The sequence below is a fragment of the Phragmites australis genome, chromosome 11 (genome assembly GCF_958298935.1).
Source record: "Phragmites australis chromosome 11, lpPhrAust1.1, whole genome shotgun sequence".
NCBI classification, from domain to species: Eukaryota; Viridiplantae; Streptophyta; class Magnoliopsida; order Poales; family Poaceae; genus Phragmites; species Phragmites australis.
In genome coordinates, this window is record NC_084931.1 from 3782280 (window position 1) to 3802407 (window position 20128).

A 20128-nucleotide genomic window follows, 5' to 3' on the forward strand; every position below is an offset into this window, starting at 1 on the left:
ATAATATCCTTTGCATCATATTTCATGCAGAGGAAGTTTGAAAAAAAAATATACAGCTCATTTATTAACTCATGTTATTTTAATTAGTCATGTCTACCATTATTTTTCCTACACAAATAATTGTTTAAGTAAACTAATAAAAGTGGTTTCACTAATTTTGGGGGTGTTATGGATTAGTTATGAATTAATCTATCTGCAACACATTTACTAAATCCTGCACGTTACAATAACTATTTTAAGATTTTATGTATTTTTAGAAGATGGAGGATCATGTAAGAAGACTAAAAAATTGGTTTCATGATTTTTGGATTAGTAAATAATTAACTATGCATTTAACTCGAATTAATAAATGAGCTGCATGTTTTTCTTTTTTTTCAAACTTCCTCTCTCATGAAATATGATGCAAAGAATATTATTTTTGAAATATTTTTTCACAAAAGTTCTTAGAATTGTCTCTAGTTTTTTTTAGAATTTTTTGTGATTTTTTAATTGTTTTTTGAATTTTCGGATGTGTTTTTGCAACAAAACTAAATCTTTGAGGTTTTTTTCAACAAAACAATTTTTGAAAGGAAAAATCAAAATCCAAATGACTTTTAGAGAGGTTTGCATTTTTCCCTAAAGAGAAGCAGCTGCAGCTGCAAATAGCTTGGGAAGAGTAGAATAGCAAAACTTCAATGCAGGCTCATGAGTTGTGGACCCATCAGAATCAGGACCGACGAGTGTGCCAACTGTCTAAAAAAAATGCTGTGAGGTGCGATCGTGGAACCTTTAGCTGCCGTTAGGATGCGAGTTTTGTATTTTCTAAGTTATTAGATTGATCTGAAACTAAAAAAATAAACTAAAGATTTACTCTCTCAATTAAGTTAAGGAAGAAATGAATTAAATGGTGACCTAAAACTATTCATTAGGTACCGTGTTTGCATCACTGGCTACCGTGTTTGGTCAAACTCGTGTAGCTCCTTTGCGCGAAAAGAAAAAAAATGGTCTAACTTGTCTAACTTCAAAGAAAGCCATACGTTTCACGAGTAGGTAAGACGGAAAATACTAAGACGCCTCCAAAGCAAAGAAGCGGAACAGGCCATCCCACTCGTCACTCGTGGGCTGCGCGACATCAAACAAACCAGCCCAGCCCAACGCACTGCATCCGTCAGATCCCCAAACCCCTAGATCCAACAGCTTCTGCCGCTCCACCTCCTCTATATAGCCGAACACCACCCTTCCTACCAAAACCTAGCCTCCGCCCCACCGCTCCCAAACTCTACCCCGCCGCCGCCGCGCGGAGGTGACCCCCCACCGCCGCCAAGATGCAGATCTTCGTGAAGACCCTGACGGGGAAGACCATCACGCTGGAGGTTGAGTCCTCCGATACCATCGACAACGTGAAGGCCAAGATCCAGGACAAGGAAGGCATCCCGCCGGACCAGCAGCGGCTCATCTTCGCCGGCAAGCAGCTCGAGGACGGACGCACCCTCGCCGACTACAACATCCAGAAGGAGTCGACGCTGCACCTGGTGCTCCGCCTGCGTGGTGGCGCGAAGAAGCGCAAGAAGAAGACGTACACCAAGCCGAAGAAATTGAAGCACAAGCATAAGAAGGTGAAGCTCGCCGTGCTGCAGTTCTACAAGGTCGACGACTCCACCGGCAAGGTCACCCGCCTCCGCAAGGAGTGTCCCAACGCCGACTGCGGCGCGGGCACCTTCATGGCCAACCACTTCGACCGCCATTACTGCGGCAAGTGCGGCCTCACCTACGTCTACAACCAGAAGGCGTAAGGCGGGTTCGCTTCGCCTCGCTTTGCTTTACCTGCCTACCTATCAAGAACTGAGCTGTTGGATACTCGAATTGGATCTTATTTAGATATGTGTTTGGTTGAAACTTAATGGAGTAGTAGTATCTTCTTGGTACGCCTGTTACTGAGTTGATGCGATGCATTAATTTTGGTTTCATATGCTATCATTTCAGATGATTATATCTTCACCCATTTCGTTATCATTGATCGGCTATAGTAGCATGATTCGGTTAAGTATGTTCTTGTGTTGGTGCGATCGCTGTGAGATTGATATTGGTGCCAGGGTGGCAATTGACATGGGTTCGAATGGTTTTAGCGCTTTGACCCTTTGCGATTCTTGGTCATTCATGTTCCATGAGATATTGGTGATTGATTAGTGTTTTGAACCTCCATTCAGGTAACTACCAATGGAGGTGTATCATGTTTGTCAACAATTGAGGTGCACCTGGTACTACAGTTCTGTGATTGTGGAGGTTGGTAGTGTAGAGCCTAGTGGTAGTCTTGTGATAATTCGTGTGCGCATATGCATATTAGGGGTGCTAAGGGATATGTCATTGTGATGTGTTTCTTTTAATGATGCTCTGACTAGCAGAATTAGAAATGCGTGGCTTCCATTGCAGGACATTGTTTAAAGTTACCATTGAAGTTGTTGGCGTCATGTGAATATGTATTGCATGATTTGGTTAATTATGTTCTTGTTGATGTGATCACTGTGAGATAGATATTGGTGCAGGGATGGCAACTGGCAAGGTTTCGAATGGTTTTAATTCTTTGATCCTTTGCGATTTCTTGATCATTCATGTTTCATGAGATATAGGTGTTGGATTAGTGTTTTGAACCTCCCTTCTGGTAATTGCCAACGGAGATATATCATGTTTGTCAGCAATGGAGGTACGCTTGGTACACTACAGTTATGTGATTGTGGAGGTTAGTAGTGTCTAGCCTATTGTTAGTCTTATGTGTGCATATTAGGGATGCTAAGGAATTTGTCATTGTGATGTGATTTTGTTAATGATGATTTGACTTGCAGAATTAGTAATGCATGGCTTCCATTGTGCAACAATTGCTTACAATTGCCATATAAGTCTGGATGACATGTGAATTTGTTAGTCTGTTTCTAGAACCATGTGGTCGTTGCTAATTGTGCTGTAGTCATGGACTAGGTTAACCCTGGGATTACTTTCTTGTCGATGCCATGATTTTGCGACCAGTTGTGAGCTTGTTCTCACCTGCTCGCTGATTGAATTTTCGTTTAGTTTGGAAAACTCCATTTTAAGCGAGCGGTTGACAAGGTTGATTGCTGAGATGAATGTGTTTGGTCCTTCAAAAATTCAACTCAATTTTGAGTGAATACTGGATAGGTCGGTGCCTACATGGTTCTGTCATCGAATCATACTCAAATGAAAATGGTTCTATTATTCAGCTATCTTGGTTGCTGGGTACAATTCTTCCTAGGGTCAGACTGATTATAGGGGTCTAAATGTCTGATAAGTGATGCTATACTTATACTGGCATGTAATGTTCACATTGCTGGAGCAAAGTTCCCGTGATTATTTTCTGAAATGATCGTTATTTTCTTTCATACCAAGAATGTAATCATGAAGTAGTCATTAAGCTGTTCTGGCCTGTTTGGTTTTGCTGGTGAGAATCACTGTACATTCGTGTAATGTATGCAACTTCTTTCTTATTTTGCGGAGCACATATATGGGCCTTAGTGCCTTTTTTTTTTTTTTAGTTTTGGATTCTGAAAAGTTGCTTTTAAAAGCTGAACCTAAAATAAGCAGTTTTTCAAAATCAGGTCCCTTTTTATATCACAATCTACGATATGCGTCTAATCAGCTTTTTGCAGATTATGATTTTAGAAAAAATAAAAATACTTACACAAGCAACAAGCAACATGTAATTACCCACCAATGTTATTATGTTCCCCGAAACGTTTTCTTCCGGTCTTCTATTCTAATCAGCAATCTTTCGTCGGCTCTCCCCTCTCTCCCTTCACTGATCTGCCTGCCTGTCCAGCCGGTGCTCGTCCAGCCACACCTCCTAGGTCCAGCCGGTGCTCGTCCAGCCACACCTCCTAGGTAATCGATCTGTTTTTTCTGTTGCGTATCATCTATGGAGATATGTAGTTGTTGCATGTTGCAAATGTTCAATCTTTGAAAATAAAGTTCTCGTGTCCTTCTTGGCTCTGAAATCAAACGATAAAATTGTATAGACCATCAACTTCGCTCTGAATTCAACGTGTCCTTTTAATTCAGCTCTGTATAGACTATTAATTTCGCTCGGAATAGTTGTTATATCATGCTTGCGATATTTAACTGAACTATTTTAGTTATTAAATTTGCATAGGGCTTTATGTGATGTTTGATTCTAGCTTACCTACTGTTATGAAAAATAGATGGAGGACTTTGTGCCGGATAAAGTCAGTTGGGACATTTTTCACAATAAGGTGTTTTGTGAAATATGTGTGGAGAAAATAGATGCTGTGAATAGGCCCCTTGGAAGTATAACTTTCAAAGGCTATAAGAATCTATATGAGAAATTTTTCACTAAGACAGGAAGAAAACCCACTAAACTGTAGCTCAAAAATTGATGGGATGCACTGAAGGGATTGTACAATTTTTGGTTAACCATTAAAAAAGTTACTGGATTTGGATGGGACAATGCTAAAGGAATGGTTGTGGCAAGCGACAATTGCGGAAAGACAATACAAAGGTAATCACTTTTTACCTCATATGTTACTTTTCATTTTATTATAGCCAAGCTTAACATAACATTACCTTTTTTGATTTCCAGCATATGCAGAATGGAAGAAACTTCGGAACGATCTCCTTGAAAATCTCGCAGAACTAGAAAGGGTGTTTGATAACAATCATGTCGATGGTTCTTCCTCTTATGTTTCTGGTGAAGGAGTGAGAGCAAATATCAATAATGAGGAAAAATTGGGTGATGTAGGCGTTGAGGAAAAAAACATCAATAGAAAGGATGCCAATATGTTGAAGCGAAGTGCTTCTGGTAATAATGATAGCCCAAAGAAGTATAGAAAGAACCCTATAGTTAAGATAATGAAAGACATAATGGAAAATATGCAGTCTTTTAGTATTGTAACCAACAAGGTGTTGCAAGGTAAAATGAGGTCTGAGTCAATTAAGGAAGTGATGCGTTTGACTGTCGAGTCTGGAGCAATTGAAGAAAGTCATTGGACAACACTTGGGATTCATTACTACATAGACTACAAGACATTCTCTCGTCTTCTTGCTTTGGAACCAAAGATGATGAGCATGGCTCTATCCATGTTGAGAAGAAAATCAAGGAATATCTTCTGGTTGATTTATATGAAAGGGGTATGATGGCTGATGGTACCACTCATGGTTTGAAGCCATTTTATCACATCCTCAACCTTCTCTTTCGTCAGATCTTATATCCGAAGAAGGGAGATGTGAAAGGACAATGATGTCGCCTAGAGGGGGGGTGAATAGGCGTTGTTACAAAAATTCAACCCTTTCTACCGTTCGCCTAAACTTGCAGCGGAATATAAACTAATGAGTTTTTCACAAGAGAAAAACCTAAATATGCTAGGCTCAACTAGTGCACAATCACCCTAAATAAATGTGAAAATTACAATCCTAAGGTGACAAAAATTACTCAATTCTAGCAAGAGATATGCAATAAAACTTAAATTGAAAAAGGCTGAAAATACTGTTCATATGCCTGAAATTACTGTTCACCGGAGACTCCGGTGTAGTCCGGATACTCCGGTGTGTACAGGTCCGAAAACTCCGGTAAAGTCCGGATTCTCCGGATTCTGTACAGAACTGAGCCCGAAACTGAATATAAATAATGGATAGAGTGTTCTAGCTCAAACCAAGTGATGTCATGTGTTCCCGGAGATGATTCCAAGTAGATCCACAGAGAACCTACACTCAAATACACACAAACAAGTAGATCGAGCAATATGCACAAAGATTTGAGCAAGAACATAAAAGTAAGGAAACAAGAGAGGAGACACAAAGAATTGTTTCCCGAAGTTAGGATTCACCACCGTGAATCCTACGTCTCCGTTGAGGAAGCTCCAACGAGCCGGGTCTCTTTCAACCGCTTTCCTCGATCCACTCTTGATTTCTTCCCTTGCGGAGGCGAAATCGAGCCCTTCACAAACTTCCACGGCAACCCACAACCTTGGGTGCTCGTCGGTGACGCCTAGCCGCCTAGGAGGCTTCACCTCCAAGAGTAACAAACACTTCGAGAACTTCTTATCGCGAACTCAAGTGCTCAAGATTGGATTTTGCTCACTTGCACTCAATCTTCCAATCTCTCAACCCAACTCTCTTTTCTTCTCAAATCACACACTAGAATGGAGTGGGAGAGGTTCTTTTGGCTCTAGAAATGTGTTCTTTTCGTGCCCCTTGCAGCAGCCCCAAAGGATGGGGTGAGTGGGGTATAAATAGCCCACTCCAAACAACTAGTCGTTACTGTTTTTGTCAGAACTGACCGGAGTATCCGGTGAACACCGGAGTATCCGGCCCTAAATCCAAATACGGCGTCAGAACGGTCACAGAATGTGTCAGAACTAGCCGTTATGCGCTTTTCTGGACTTTTACCGGAGTATCCGGCCTACATCGGAGTCTCCGGTTGGCACTTTACCCAGAAAACAGCCCCGGAGACTTCCCGGAGTCTCTGGCCACTCCAGGTACCGGAGTATCCGGACTTCACCGGAGTATCCGGACTTCACCGGAGTCTCCGGCCTTTCCAGGTACCGGAGAATCCGGTCTTCACCGGAGTCTCCGAGTACAGCACAGCTGACCTCCGAAAAATGACGATAACTTTTGATCCCGGAGTCCGATTTCGACGATTTTGGACTCTATGGAAAGCTCATTCAGAGGGCTACACATCCCAACTGAATTCATGACCTAAAACACAAAGGATCAAATTAGAAACACTCCAAAACCCATTTTGGACACTTCCGCACTTTCCGCTCCGGACTCTTAACGACAAACTCTCACTTTGGGTTTGGTTGGAAACTCTTGAGCACTGAGACGCGACAATTAGCTCACGTTGCATCCCTCTTAATAGTGCGGCATATCTAGACTCAATTTCAAAGATAAAACACATTTGAACCAATTTGAGCCTTTTAAATACTTTCAAGTACCGCTTCTTACTTTCAAACCTTGAGGGTTGCCAACTTTCATATATTCTTCACTTCATCTCTTCTTGATTCTTCATATGATTGATGTGAATCATCCATAGCTTCCCATGGCCTCGCACGGTCCATTGGCGCAAAGCTTCACTCGCTCTTCACTATCGCCTTGGTCCTTCGGCGCCAAGCTATTTGCTTGCCCTTCACCACCGGATGGTCCATCGCAGCCGAGTCTTGCTTGCCCTTCACCGTCTTGCCATAGAAAACCATTTTGTATTCGACATCTTCAGATAATTCACTTTTTCATATATGGAGTCCACTTTTTTTCTTCACTTTTGGCATATGTAATTTCAATTCAAGTTATGCCTTCTTATGGATCCTAACCCCAACTCACTCTCAAGCACAAAGCACATGGGTTAGTCCATAAAACCTAAATGACAATTTTTATACCTTAAGTTACTTGATCTCCATAAGTAACTTATTAGCCTTCATGAATATTGTCAAATCTTCATATAGAATCTAACACCACATTCTTAAACACATAGCATACGGGTTAGTCCATAAAACTCTATTAACAAGTCATACCTTTAGTTACTTGATCTCCACAAGTAACTTAGCCTTCAAGCTTATTGCTAATCTTATTGAGCTTCTTCTTCTTATGAGCATCACCAAGAACTCCTTTATTTAGATGCATATTTCTCCTCCATGCATCACATCCGAGCATCACCTAGAGCTCGTTCATCTCGATGTACTTTCAATCTTCCCATTCACCTAGAGTTCATGCATGTCTCTTCTCCATGCATCACCTATTGAACAACCTACTAACAATCTCAACAACATTGTTAGTTCATAGGTATTATCATTAATTACCAAAACCACACATAAGGGCTAGATGCACTTTCAAGATGTGACAAAAATCCATGGTATCACAAGGAACATTTAGTGTTGGTGACTTCATATGGGTAGAACTCATTGATGCCATGAAAGATGAAAGAAAGAACCTCCCGTATGCTCCTTATATATTATGTATATCATTGAAAAGGTCACCAAGATCTTATTTCCAAAGGATTGCATTCATGAACCCTATCGTTCGAAGAAGCTCAAGGCCTCCTCTAGTGGAGGAGCAAGTTCGTCCCGTGCCACCCCACCTCGTGCACCATCTTCTCATTCTCATGGTGGTGGTGGTGGCTCTCGTACCCGCGACTCTCGTGTAAAATCCGTTCTCCGTGCCATCTTCAACATTTGCAAATGTAATGCAACGGAGGTGAATGAGTTGCAACGAGAAGTGAAGGAAGTCAAAGAGCACCTACAACTTCCCACGTCTCCTCATCGAGAGTTGCCCGACTTTGAAGATCCTTTTGCCGAGTGGGACGCCGCGGATGAACAAGAAGAGGAGGAAGAAGAAGAGGCCCCTCCGGCTTCCCGCTCTCGCCGTACTTTCTACTCTCGTGGTGAGATTGAAGAAGAAGAAGAGGAGTATGAAGAAGAAGGCGACAACGATGAAGAAGGAGAAGATGACGCTGAGGACGACGAAGATGATGACTAGCTGCTTCTCGTGTCTTTCATTTCTCCCTTTTTGGCGCTTGATGCCAAAGGGGGAGTGAAAGGTTTATCTATCTTTGGTCATTTCGTCTATTCGCATCGTTTTGTAATAATTCTATTCGTGTGGTGGTGGACATGAGAACCTATGTGTGATTGTAGTATACCCAGTTAAACTTTTAAATTTGTAAGACTATATTTGTGTTAGTGTGATGATATGTCTTGTTTAATATGTAATATTTGTTTCTCTCTTTTTTAGAATTTGTGATATATTTTGTCATATGCATCATGTCTACTCATGCCTCTTCACACATATGGTTGTTGCACCCCATAAATGCTATGATATAGGGGGAGCCTTCACTTGTCCCAAAATTTGTGCAATTGGTATTTTAGGCCAAAAGTTTTGAAGTCAATTCAATGCACATCTTTAGAGAGAGCTCTCTATATCATAAGCATTTAAAATCTTTTAACATATACATATCTTGTAAGCTTTAATTGGGTTGTCATCAATCACCAAAAAGGGAGAGATTAAAAGTGCATCTAGGCCCCTAAGTGGGTTTTGGTGATAATGACAAAATAATTAAAGAACTAATAAGCTTTATGAGTTATGGACAGATGTTAGTTCCATCAAGTGAAAAATGTGACACATTGTGAACCCCCACAAAAACGGATAAAGGAAAGCGGCTTGGCTCCTATGCTTTTAAAATTCTTTTATGCTTTATATTTGAATTTAGGATGCCGTACTATAAAGGGGGACATGAAATCTACTTGGTTGTATAGAAACAATGCTCAAAAGTCCAAACAAACCCATGAGAGTCATAGAAAGTTAGCCCTAAATCTTTTGTTTCAGAAAAATACGGAAGGTCCGCACTTTTCTGCAGAGTATCCACACTTGTGCGGAAGGTCCGCACTTTTGTGCGGAGGGTCCGCACTTTAGTGAGTTCTTGGCTAACTGCGGAAGGTCCGCACTTTTCTGCAGAGTGTCCACATAAGTGCGGAGGTTCCGGACTTGTGCGAAGGGTCCGCACTTTTCAGAGCATAACAACTAGTTTTTGAGTGTGGAGTATAAAAACCCCACACCCTTCAATGCAACAACATCTGAGCTTTTCAATTCCGACCAGCTTTGAGACAAAAGGCTTCTAGCTCATTAAAAGCTCCTTTCCAGTCCCCTTTTGTGATTCTTGTTGAGATCCTTGCTAGGGTTGAGTGAGTTTAAGCAATAGTGCTACTGAAGTACAAAGCCATCCTTTGAGCACTCGTTTCTTCGTCAAGCCGGTGGTTTCAAGTTCTTTACTCTTCGTGGTTCGTGCACCTAGACGGATAGGCGTCGCCCGTTGAGCTCCCAAGTTTGTGGTGAGCCCCGGGACGTTTGTATCACCACGACAAGTTGAGTAAGAAATCTGAAGCTCGATCTTTGTGGCCGCTTTGGTGAGGATATGGTTGGAAAAGACCCGGCTCTTTGTGAGCTCCTCAACGGAGACGTAGGCACTTCTTTGTGGAGTAGCCGAATTCCAGTAAACAAATTCTTGTATCAACTTTGTTCAGTTTCTTGCATTTAGCTATACTCTTTTGTTTGAATGGAATTCTAGGGTTTAAACCCAATCTATCTCGTTGTAAAGTTTGAGCTACAGGTATTTGGTCTTATAGGTTGGCATACATCTACTGATGCTTGGTAACTTGTAAAATTGTAACACCTTATCTCAGATTTCACTCCAGTTCAAGTTTTCCCAAAAAGTCCGGAGTATCCGCACTTTTCTACAGAACCTCCAGATAAGTGCGGACGTTCCGGACAAAAATATGGAATGTTCGCACTTTTTCTGATCCACTGTTTTAAGTTCGCAGAATTTTTAGGTTTCACCTATTCACACCCCCCCCCTCTAGGCGACATTTCAACGGCCAACTAGGAAGTCAAGTTCTTTAAATGGAAACACTTACAATTTGGTGCAGTATCGTGCATGTCCGTGAAGTCCTGCAACACAGAAAACTTAGTTTTTTGGATTTTAAATACTTACATGTCATGTTCCACCCTCGTTCGGAAGGTCCTGCAAAATAGACAAACAGGTTCGTCGCCGAACAGTCTTATACACATAACTGGTGCTTCGCGAGTTGTGTAATTTGCGGCCGACCAGCTTGGCAAAATCCGACTTCGTGAGGCCGGGAAACTAAAGGTCGCCTACGACTCGCGCTCAGTCTCGCACTTGGTGGTCGCAGCCGCGCCTGAGGCTCTATTAGGACCTGGCTGCTCGAGCCATAGAGCATGCTCGCAGAACTCTTCGCTCGAGTTTTCATCGTTGTCTTCGCCAGGCCATCTAGTCGGGTCCGACTGGCTAGCCATCTGAGACGACCAGTGTGCGACCACCGACTGGCGAATCGGATTCTGTTGTTCGTATTTATGCGACTAGGACTGCCAAGCCGCACTACCAGTGCTCGTATAGACTTTAATCGCTGATGTGACGGTGATCTCCCTAACGAGCTTGGTTTCGATCCACTTTGTGAATTTGTCGATTGCCACGCATAGGAATTTAAAATAGCTTGAGGTTTTTAGGGAATGGTCCCACGATATCGAGCCCCCAGACAGCGAAAGGCCGAGAGAGTGGTATGGGTTGATGTGCCTGGACTGGTAGGTTGATATTTTGACTGTGGTACTGGCACAACTCGCACTGTTTCACCTGCTTGCAAGCATCCTGGAGGGCGGTGTGAGGTTCGTCCTCCACGCATACCTCTGAGGATGTTAGGGAACGCTATGCTCCCCCTTTCCTGAGCGATGTATTTCAGTAAAGAGTCATTGCTCCCTTGGTGGTAGAGGCGTCCCTCTACCAAGGAGGATTCTCACGGTCTGCCTGCGTGACCCTTTATGCTGACACATCGTCGCTAGGGGTTGCTTGATTCTGAAGGTAGTTCAAGATCTGATCCATCCAGGTCGTACTCGAATCGAGCAAGGCGACCACAAGATGGCCACCCAAGGTCGACAGCACCGAGGGAGGTGTTGCCTCCAAAGGTGTTGCCTCTAGTGTTCCATTTTCAAGCGGAGTATCCCTTCCATGTTGGCCCGATACCGCGGTGATTGGTCGTGTGAATCTTTTTTCAAAGATTCTGACCGGGGCGGGTTCGCAAGAAGAGGCTAGATGGACCAGCCCATCGGCCAAGGAGGTAGTCCTTGCGAGGGACGTGCGTGACTTCTTGTTCGATGGTGCGTCGCTCTAGCTTTCTCACTTCGGACTGGTATGTCCCCATCATCTAGTTCGAGCACTAAAAATCCTTTTGGCACTAGGTTCACACCCAGTAGCGAGTCCATCATCGCTAGTAGGCATTTCTCCCTTCGCACGGGTGCTGCTCGAGTTCCAGATAAGAGGTCCTCATACTCCGCCATGCTATTATTAATTGGAAAAATATAATTGAACGATGTACTTAATGATGCAGGGTCCTGTGCTCGTTCGTTCTTGGTCGGAGGAAGCGTGCCTCGCTTAGGGACCAGTACAACGCCCATGGTACTTTGAAATCCTGCAAGGTAGGGAAAGGATTCCCTCTTCCTATTGATGGGTGGTCAGTATTGGGGGAAGAGAGGGTTGCATTTCTGTGATCCTGGTATCCAATGGGAAGTGGTTGTTACCCATGTCAGAAGTGCAAAGTGTGGACCCTTCTATTCGTCCTCGGGATGAACCTGCTCGAAGAAACAACATACCCGATTAGTTTATGGGTACTCTTTTACCTGATCGGATCATACCTGGCTGATGGTTTTGGTTTGCGCCACAGGCTTGGGTGTTGGCCGTCCCGACGCGGTGAGCGTTCTTCTGGGTGGGCTGCCGTTGATGAGGTTGGTTCCTCCGGGGCTTGCGGTCCGTGAGCCCCCGTCGGCACTAGGAATATGGATGCCTCTGCTGCTCTTCGTCGAATCCCAAAGCCTTCGGATCCAGATCCAATGTCCTGAATCTGGAACATATCGGGTTTATCTGGGTCGTATCACATGAAGAACACCTAGCAGTGACTTGGATCCTCGGAGCAGTACTCGCTGGTCGTCGGGGATTCGAACATGGGTAGCCCAAAATAAATTAACAACACTTACCAGAACTCAAAAACATGTCCCCTACCTGGCGCGCCAAATGTCGAGGGTTAATCCCTGACAGTGATTTCGGGGTGTATCGGACTACGTGTGCATGATCTGTGTTCTCTGGGATGTGCCTGCGCTAATCTAAGAACACTAGAGTTTATCCAGATTCAGGCCCCCTTGGGGTAATAACCCTACATCTTATGTATTCTTCTCATTGAGTATGGTTTCTCCTTTATATTTTTTCGGTCCCCTCTCTCAAGACGGACCCCCTTCCCCTTATAGCCCAGGAGAAAAGGAGTCTTACACGTGGGCCCATCAAATAGACCCATGACTACCTAGACGGCTAATGTAGGTTGTCATTACAGGATGCATATGTGTTGTGCCTGCTCTGGAGCATTGCAATGCCCGTCCCATCCATCGGACACATCTTCGCTTGTCACGCCCGGGTCATCCGGCCTACACAGTCCCATCGCCGGTTTCCCACGCGCGCCTGCCACGTCCCTTGTTGTGTCTGCGAGCCTGTCCCGCAACAATTAATGTTGCGGGACGGGACACGGTAGCCCTGCGCCAGCCGGGGTGAACTTCCTAGGGAAGAAAAACGATGTGAGTAGCGATATTAAATGAGGTTTGACTAACTTAGATGAGTACCTGCCCTGTGACCAGTAAAGGCTAGTTGGGGGAAATCCCGCGAAGGCCAGTGCCGTGATCAGATGCTGGCGCCGACTGGTCGCGCGGTGGGCCTGAGCTGGAGAATGAAAGCGGATAATGGCAAAACTGGTTGTTACAGATCATCTCGAAAGGGACCCCTATATTCTTTACATCGATAATAACTCTCCTCGCTCCGGTCGATGTGAAGCTCTCCTCGCTCTAGTCACCGCTCACCACTTGTGAATGGCTACGGATGACCAGAAAACCAGTGGATAGGAATGAAGGTCCCTATAGCTTGGTTGTTTCCTATCAGAAAAAAATTGTATACAAGTAATTGACCTGCAAAATAATAGTTAACCACGAAGATTTTTTCCATTCACTTCTCATTTCTCTTCTAACTATTTCTGCGTTTTTTCTACAATTTATCAAAACGAAAATTACTACAAATTGTTCTATTTTTCAACCATCTGTTTTACATATGTATTTCTATTATATTCTTATACTTTTTCTATTCCTACGATTTTTTAATCCTACGTTGCAGCCCTAAATTTCAATTTCGGGGGCTATTAGAGACAACCGCACAAGTTTAAAGACCAACGGTGCAATTTTCTCTCTGGAAAAAGAAGGGGAAAATGCGAAACCCCTCAAAAATCACTTAAATTTTAACTTTCTCCTCAAAAATTATTTTGTTGCAAAAACCCCTCCACAGGTTTGTTTTGTTGAAAAACACCCTACAAAATCAAAACAATTTTAAAAAAAATCACAAAAAATTCTAAAAAAAAATTAGAGACAAATCTAAGACCTTTTGTGAAATTTGTTTCCCTCTGGTTAAAGAAACCAGTCCCAATATCATTTGCATCATATTTCATGGAGAGTAAGTTTGAAAAAAAAGAAAGAAAAATATGCAGTTCATTTATTAATTCGAGTTAAATACATAGTTAATTATTTACTAATCAAAAAATCATGAAACAATTTTTTTTAGTCTTCTTACATGATCCTCTATCTTGTAAAAATATATGATATCTTGAAATAGTTATTATAACGTGCAATATTGAGTAAATATGTGACAGATAGATTAATTCATAACTAATCCATAACACCTAAAAATTAGTGAAACCAATTTTATTAGTTTACTTAAACAATTATTTGTATAGGAAAAATAATGGTAGACATGACAAAGTTAAAATAACATGAGTTAATAAATGAGCTGTATATTTTTCTTTTTTTTCCAAACTTCCTCTCCATAAAATAGGATGCAAAGTATATTATTTTTAAAACAAATTTCACATAAGATCTTATAATTGTTTCTAGTTTTTTTAGAATATTTTTGTGATTTTTTTATTATTTGAATTTTTGGTGGGTTTTTCAACAAAGCCAAATTTAGGGTTGTAATAAAACAATTTTTAGGAGAAAAGTCAAAATCCAAGTGATTTTTGGAGGTTTTTACATTTTTCCAAAAAGAAGAGAGCATGTGTGATTTGCCTACGTGGCGAAGCCCAAGCCAATAGCCACATCAACTGCCAAATAGAGACCCGGTAAATCGTTTCGTAGCGGGAGCTGAAAGCAGGTGGTTATCCTGTTCGTTGGTGCACTTCGAGATTCGTGCGCACTCAGAAATTAGAGCCATACTCTCTCACCATTAAATGTCTGTGCGAATCTTCAAGCATCCGTCGATGGCCACGATAAAGCCCTGAACTCAGGCCCCCCCGCGAAAATCCACACAAACCACCACCCCACGTAACTGCCACGTAACCACCCCCAATCCATCGCCAGAGCGAGCGGGGCCCACCCAGTCATGGCGACCGCTGCTGCTGCCACCGTCGCCGCCGGCGGCCGCCCCTACCGTCGTGCCCGCCCTCGCTGCGGCCCACCTCGCCTGCAGCGGTTGCGCCTCCCTGCCGCCGCCGCCGCCGCCCCGTCTTCCCAGCCCGCTCCGTCCGCGTCGTTGACCCCGCCGGAGGGCGGCGGGCGGCTAGTGGCGGAGCTGGTGGGCGCGTTCAACGAGCTCACGGAGCGTATGGGGGAGGAACTGGCGACGTCCTCGTCGTCGCGCCTGCTCTTCCTTGCGCTGAAGCTGGCTCTCCCCGCCCTCCGCGACGGCGACGGCGGCAGGGCGCTCGCACGCGCCCTCGCCGTCGCCGCCTCCCTCGCCGACCTCCAGGTACAATTCCTGAGCCAAGTACCATCTCCTCTGTCCCTATATCTGTGCATAAGACTGCATTTTGGAGTACAAGAGGGAATTTCTTGGTCATATGAACTGGTAGAGTTCAAATAATTTTTGAAATTTTTTGCTTGTTACTTAGCTTTCTTGCCTCCTGCTCTTCTTCTTCTTTCTTTGTGTCAAGTTTGTATGCTGGAACAAGAATTTTTCTTATCCGAGAAATGATGGTTAGCTTGGAGCGTCAAATTTAATGAAATGTATTGGTTTATTTATTGCATTTTAGTAATGTCAGTTGAGTTCACATTCTTTAGATAATGGAATAAAATTATGGAGAGCTGAGATGATTTATGGATAGACTTCATACTTAATTTAAACGAGTGAAATCTTTCCGTGGAGTGGCTGCATTATCTTGATGACTAAAAAACGTTTGCTTAATCATATGTCACTGATTACTACTGCTTGCCTCATACTTTTCATTTCAATGCTCCCTTAATCTTTTTATGAACGTACAGGGGGAAATTTGGATTTATTCCTTTAGCAACTGTGACGCTCTCCAATCTGACCAGGCTTTTGAATTCGTGTTGTATGCCTGATGACAGATGGATGCTGAAGTCATATCAGCTGGCATACTAAGGGAAGCCCTGGATGCAGGAGCCATAAGCATGAGGGATGTAAAAGCTCAGATTGGGATTAGCACAGCTCATTTGCTGCATGAGAGCTTAAGGCTTAAGCATGCTCCTTCAAAGCTTGACGTATTGGATGATGAAAGCGCAAGCGCATTGAGAAAGTTTTGCCTTTCTTACTATGACATCCGTGCGGTAATATTGGAGCTTGCACTGAAGCTTGATATGATGAGACACCTTGATTTCCTCCCAAAGTATCTGCAGAGGATAAAGTCTCTCGAAGTCATGAAGATATATGCCCCACTTGCCCATGCCATTGGAGCGGGTAATCTATCACTAGAGTTAGAGGATCTTTCATTTCGGTACCTGTTTCCTCATTCATATGACCATGTTGATCAATGGTTGAGGAGCCAAGAAACTGAGAGCAGGCTCTTGATAGACGAGTACAAGGAGCAGTTGCTTCAAGCATTGAAATCTGATGAGGAGTTGAACCGGATTGTGCAGGACATCTCAATTCAAGGGAGATACAAAAGCCGTTTCAGTACTATGAAGAAGCTAGTAAAAGATGGCCGGAAACCAGAAGAAGTTAACGACATACTAGGTTTGCGGGTAATCTTGGAGCGTCGATGTGACGGTAACTCATCAGATTGGGGGTCCAGAGCTTGCCACAGGACACATGAAATCATTCAAGCTCTCTGGAAGGAAGTCCCAGGTAGGACAAAAGATTATATCACTCGGCCAAAAGAAAATGGTTACCAGAGCTTGCATGTGGCCATCGATGTAAGTGAACCTGGGATGACGAGGCCACTAATGGAGATACAGATACGCACCAAGGAGATGGATAGATTCGCTGTTGGTGGAGAGGCGTCCCACTCTCTCTACAAAGGCGGTCTTACCGATCCTGGAGAGGTAAAATCCTGTGAAATTCTCATTCTGTTGTTTTGGAAAGTAGCATTTGTCACGTTAATACAGGTGTTTTCCCCCTTGGTAACTGGAAAACTGTAAACACATAATGAATTACCTACAGTGTTGTTTGCTTCAATGTGTGAGTGAAATTTAGCTTATATAAAAGGTTTCTTACTGAAAAAGCAAGTGTAAGGATGCCTAGAAATTCCCTTCCCCAGACCCCATTATGTGTGGGAATTTTCAGCCCTGGGTACGCCCTGTACAAGGTTTCTTACTGAAACTGTCACAGGGCTATTACTAGTTACTTCATAGTATACAGCTGTGATTGTAGCTAAGGCATAGTAGTAGTTTCTACCTTAAATTATGTTAGTAACTCGATAGACTATTCCAAAAAGAACTTCTCCTATGCTGTGCATATGCAGTGTTCAAAATCTGTACTCCTTTTTGGAGACTAAAATGAAAGTCTGAAATAATATCATTTAGGCATTGCTTAGAATAAGCATTTCTTGATTTATGTTGTCCAGGCTAAAAGACTCAAGGCAATTATGTTGGCTGCAGCAGAGTTAGCAGCTCTGCGCCTTCGTGACCTACCAGCTAGTGATCAAGTAAGAGGCGACTGCAAGAACCGGGCTTTTTGCCTGCTTGATAAAAACGGGGATGGGAGGATCAGCATCGAGGAGCTCACCGAGGTCATGGAAGATCTAGGTGCGGGGGGCGAAGATGCAACAGAGCTCATGCATCTTCTTGATGCAAACAGCGATGGCTCCTTGAGCTCCGATGAATTCGAGTCGTTCCAGAAACAGGTAGTTTAAGTTATACATTTGCAGTGATCAATTCAGTGCATCATTGTGAAAACTGGCTTCAGGTAGGGAACGAGAAGTTTGATATCCTTTACATGTCTTGGCTTATCAGGTTGAACTGATGAGAAGCTTGGAGGACGAGGATGATCACTACAGGAAGATCTTGAAAGAGAAGCTGCATACGATCGACAGCGCAGGTCTCATTCAAGTCTACCGAAAAGAGCTGGGTGACAAACTGCTTGTGAGCTGAATTGGAACTTATCAACTTAACACAACCTACCAGACCACCATCTTGTTGTAGTTTCGCATATATACTGCACCGAGAAGTGATATCATCACTGAATTGTAAATACTCGTTGAATGTACATGGTGTTGTATGTGATTCAGAAAAGCTGAGTGATTGTTTGTTGAGTTCTTTCTTGAATTCTCCACATGGTACCAGAAGTCGAAATATGTTGAGAGTAATGCTTGTAGACCAAGTTAACAAGATCTAGGGCAAACCGGCAAGGACCAGAAAACCAATGTAAAAAAACCTTTCAATCACAAGAGAAATAGTGAGAAGTTGACACTCATTTGATTTCTGAGCAACAAGCAAGATAACCATAAACATGCATCGTTTAGACAATGCCTTTATCATTGATATCAAAGATGTCTTTATCTGGAACCTTTTGATGGAAACCTGTACTACAATTGACCTTAGTTTTATTACATCAATCTGCGCCAGCTGCTTTGTCTGAAGTTGGACTATAGGTTAAAAAAATTATCCTATGCTACCTAAGTGCTGATGTTGTTAGAACAGATTGGGACGAGTGCTAGGCCAAGTCAGGTCCATATTCTTTATGTATATCAGTGATGGAAATCAACAAAGGGCTAGGCGGCTAGCTATAGCAACTTAAATGGTGCTTGTTTGACCAAGCTTTCTTCAGTTTTAACTGTTGTTCCATGTTGTAAGTAACTTATAAACACAAATACTTTCTAACCGAAGTCTGACATTGTAGTGAGATGCACTAACACAAGAAAACCGCTATGGTCTTATGCAATCATTTCAATAGATTTAGGTTCATTTGGAACGCAGAAATTTTGCAGGAACTTTGATATAATTTCACCGAAAACAGTGTAATTTTACGTGTGTTGGATTATAATAGATTTAGGTTCATTTGAAACACAGGAGTTTTGCATGAAAATTCTAGGAATGTGAATTACAAAACGTAAAATGTGATAATGGGAAAAAGAAAAAGAGATTGTAAACAGCATATAAATGCCCTTTGATCGAGAGCACAACTTTTCATGTATTTTTACGTGTTAGATTATAACGAGAGGTTTGGGTGACAAACTGTTATGAACCACTTATGACAAACTGTTTGTCTTTTCAGCCATCACTTTACTATAGGATAACAAGCAAGTAACGAGAGTGACATAGAAGGGATGACGAATTTAATCCAGTAGCAGAGAAGGGAAACGTAAATTTTAAATAACACATAACGGAAGCCAGGGCCTCAACCCGATAGCCTCACAGGACGGTTTTTACACTGAACCCGTCCCTGCTGGGTCTGAAACCCATGAGAGGACGGTCCGATCCGGCCCACTGCCACCCTTAGAGACATATCCTGGGCATGGTGTTAAACCATGGGTGCAGCTGTTTGCACTGACCTGCGCAAACTTGGCAGGTTGGGCCTTGGGCGGGCACCAAATAGTCCAGGCCGATGCCATTCAGCTATTCTCCGTGCTCTCCGTGGAGATCATGATCCGGGAGGTGTTCCTGGCTGTCAATGTGAAAAGGCAGAGGATGTGGTAAGAGATTACTACTTCTGATTGCTAGAGTATGATGTTCTAATTTTCAGCAACTTGATGATTGTCTTTTGCAAGGGAAAGTCATGTTTGATCACGAATGAAGCTCATTGATAAATATGTTGTTGCAAAATTGACCTCCAAACACCGTGAAATTCACCGCGTTGGCTTATTTATTTGCATGTTGCTGTCTACAGGTTATTTCCAGAGGAGCCAGCGAAAATGCAACATTAAGCACTGCTGCTATGCCTGTTGACATGGTATGCCTTTAGCTTTCATTCTACACGCATACTTGTTGGATCCAACTATCCTTGATTTTTCGTTCAGAGTTCAAGGGTTTTATATATCAAAATACCATAATAACTATGCAGATAAATAAGGGGAGAAATTAGTTGGGGCACGGAAAGATCCTATAAAATACACTCACAATAACAACAAAGTGTTTGTCCCAAATAAGTTAGAGTAGATTAGAGATGAAACCTACGAGATATAACTAAAAAGATGATGAGAAACAACAACAACAACAACAACAACAACAACAACAATAATAATAATAATAATAAAAGTAGTAGTATAGTAAAAAATAGTAAAATTAATAACGATACAATGAGACTGATGTATAAGTAAAAAAAAAGTTCTTGAGAAAAATTATCTTGTTGACTAAGATAACACCATGTAAACCTTACATG

The 20128-nt window shown here is 42.7% G+C and overlaps 2 protein-coding genes across 2 annotated transcripts; both read left to right on the plus strand.

Annotated features, from left to right (window-relative positions):
* Nucleotides 1-1218: 1218 nt before the first annotated feature.
* Nucleotides 1219-1977, plus strand: LOC133885372 (ubiquitin-ribosomal protein eS31y fusion protein). Its single transcript, XM_062325077.1, has one exon. The coding sequence runs from the start codon at nt 1305-1307 to the stop codon at nt 1770-1772; it is 468 nt and encodes a 155-aa protein (XP_062181061.1). The 5' UTR covers nt 1219-1304; the 3' UTR covers nt 1773-1977.
* Nucleotides 1978-14861: 12884 nt separating this feature from the next.
* On the plus strand, nt 14862-18062 carry LOC133885388 (GTP diphosphokinase CRSH1, chloroplastic). Its single transcript, XM_062325101.1, has 4 exons — nt 14862-15322; nt 15922-16854; nt 17376-17654; nt 17764-18062. The coding sequence occupies exons 1-4, from the start codon at nt 14957-14959 to the stop codon at nt 17899-17901; spliced, it is 1716 nt and encodes a 571-aa protein (XP_062181085.1). The 5' UTR covers nt 14862-14956; the 3' UTR covers nt 17902-18062.
* The last annotated feature ends 2066 nt before the right edge of the window (nt 18063-20128 follow it).

Excerpts from the sequence above, each read along its gene's own strand:
- LOC133885372 (XM_062325077.1), top strand. The coding sequence starts at position 1,305 with ATGCAGATCTTCGTGAAGACCCTGACGGGGAAGACCATCACGCTGGAG.
- LOC133885388 (XM_062325101.1), top strand. The coding sequence starts at position 14,957 with ATGGCGACCGCTGCTGCTGCCACCGTCGCCGCCGGCGGCCGCCCCTAC. Across the intron at positions 16,855-17,375 it reads GTCTTACCGATCCTGGAGAG|GCTAAAAGACTCAAGGCAAT; the intron begins GTAAAATCCTGT and ends TATGTTGTCCAG. Across the intron at positions 17,655-17,763 it reads TCGAGTCGTTCCAGAAACAG|GTTGAACTGATGAGAAGCTT; the intron begins GTAGTTTAAGTT and ends TTGGCTTATCAG.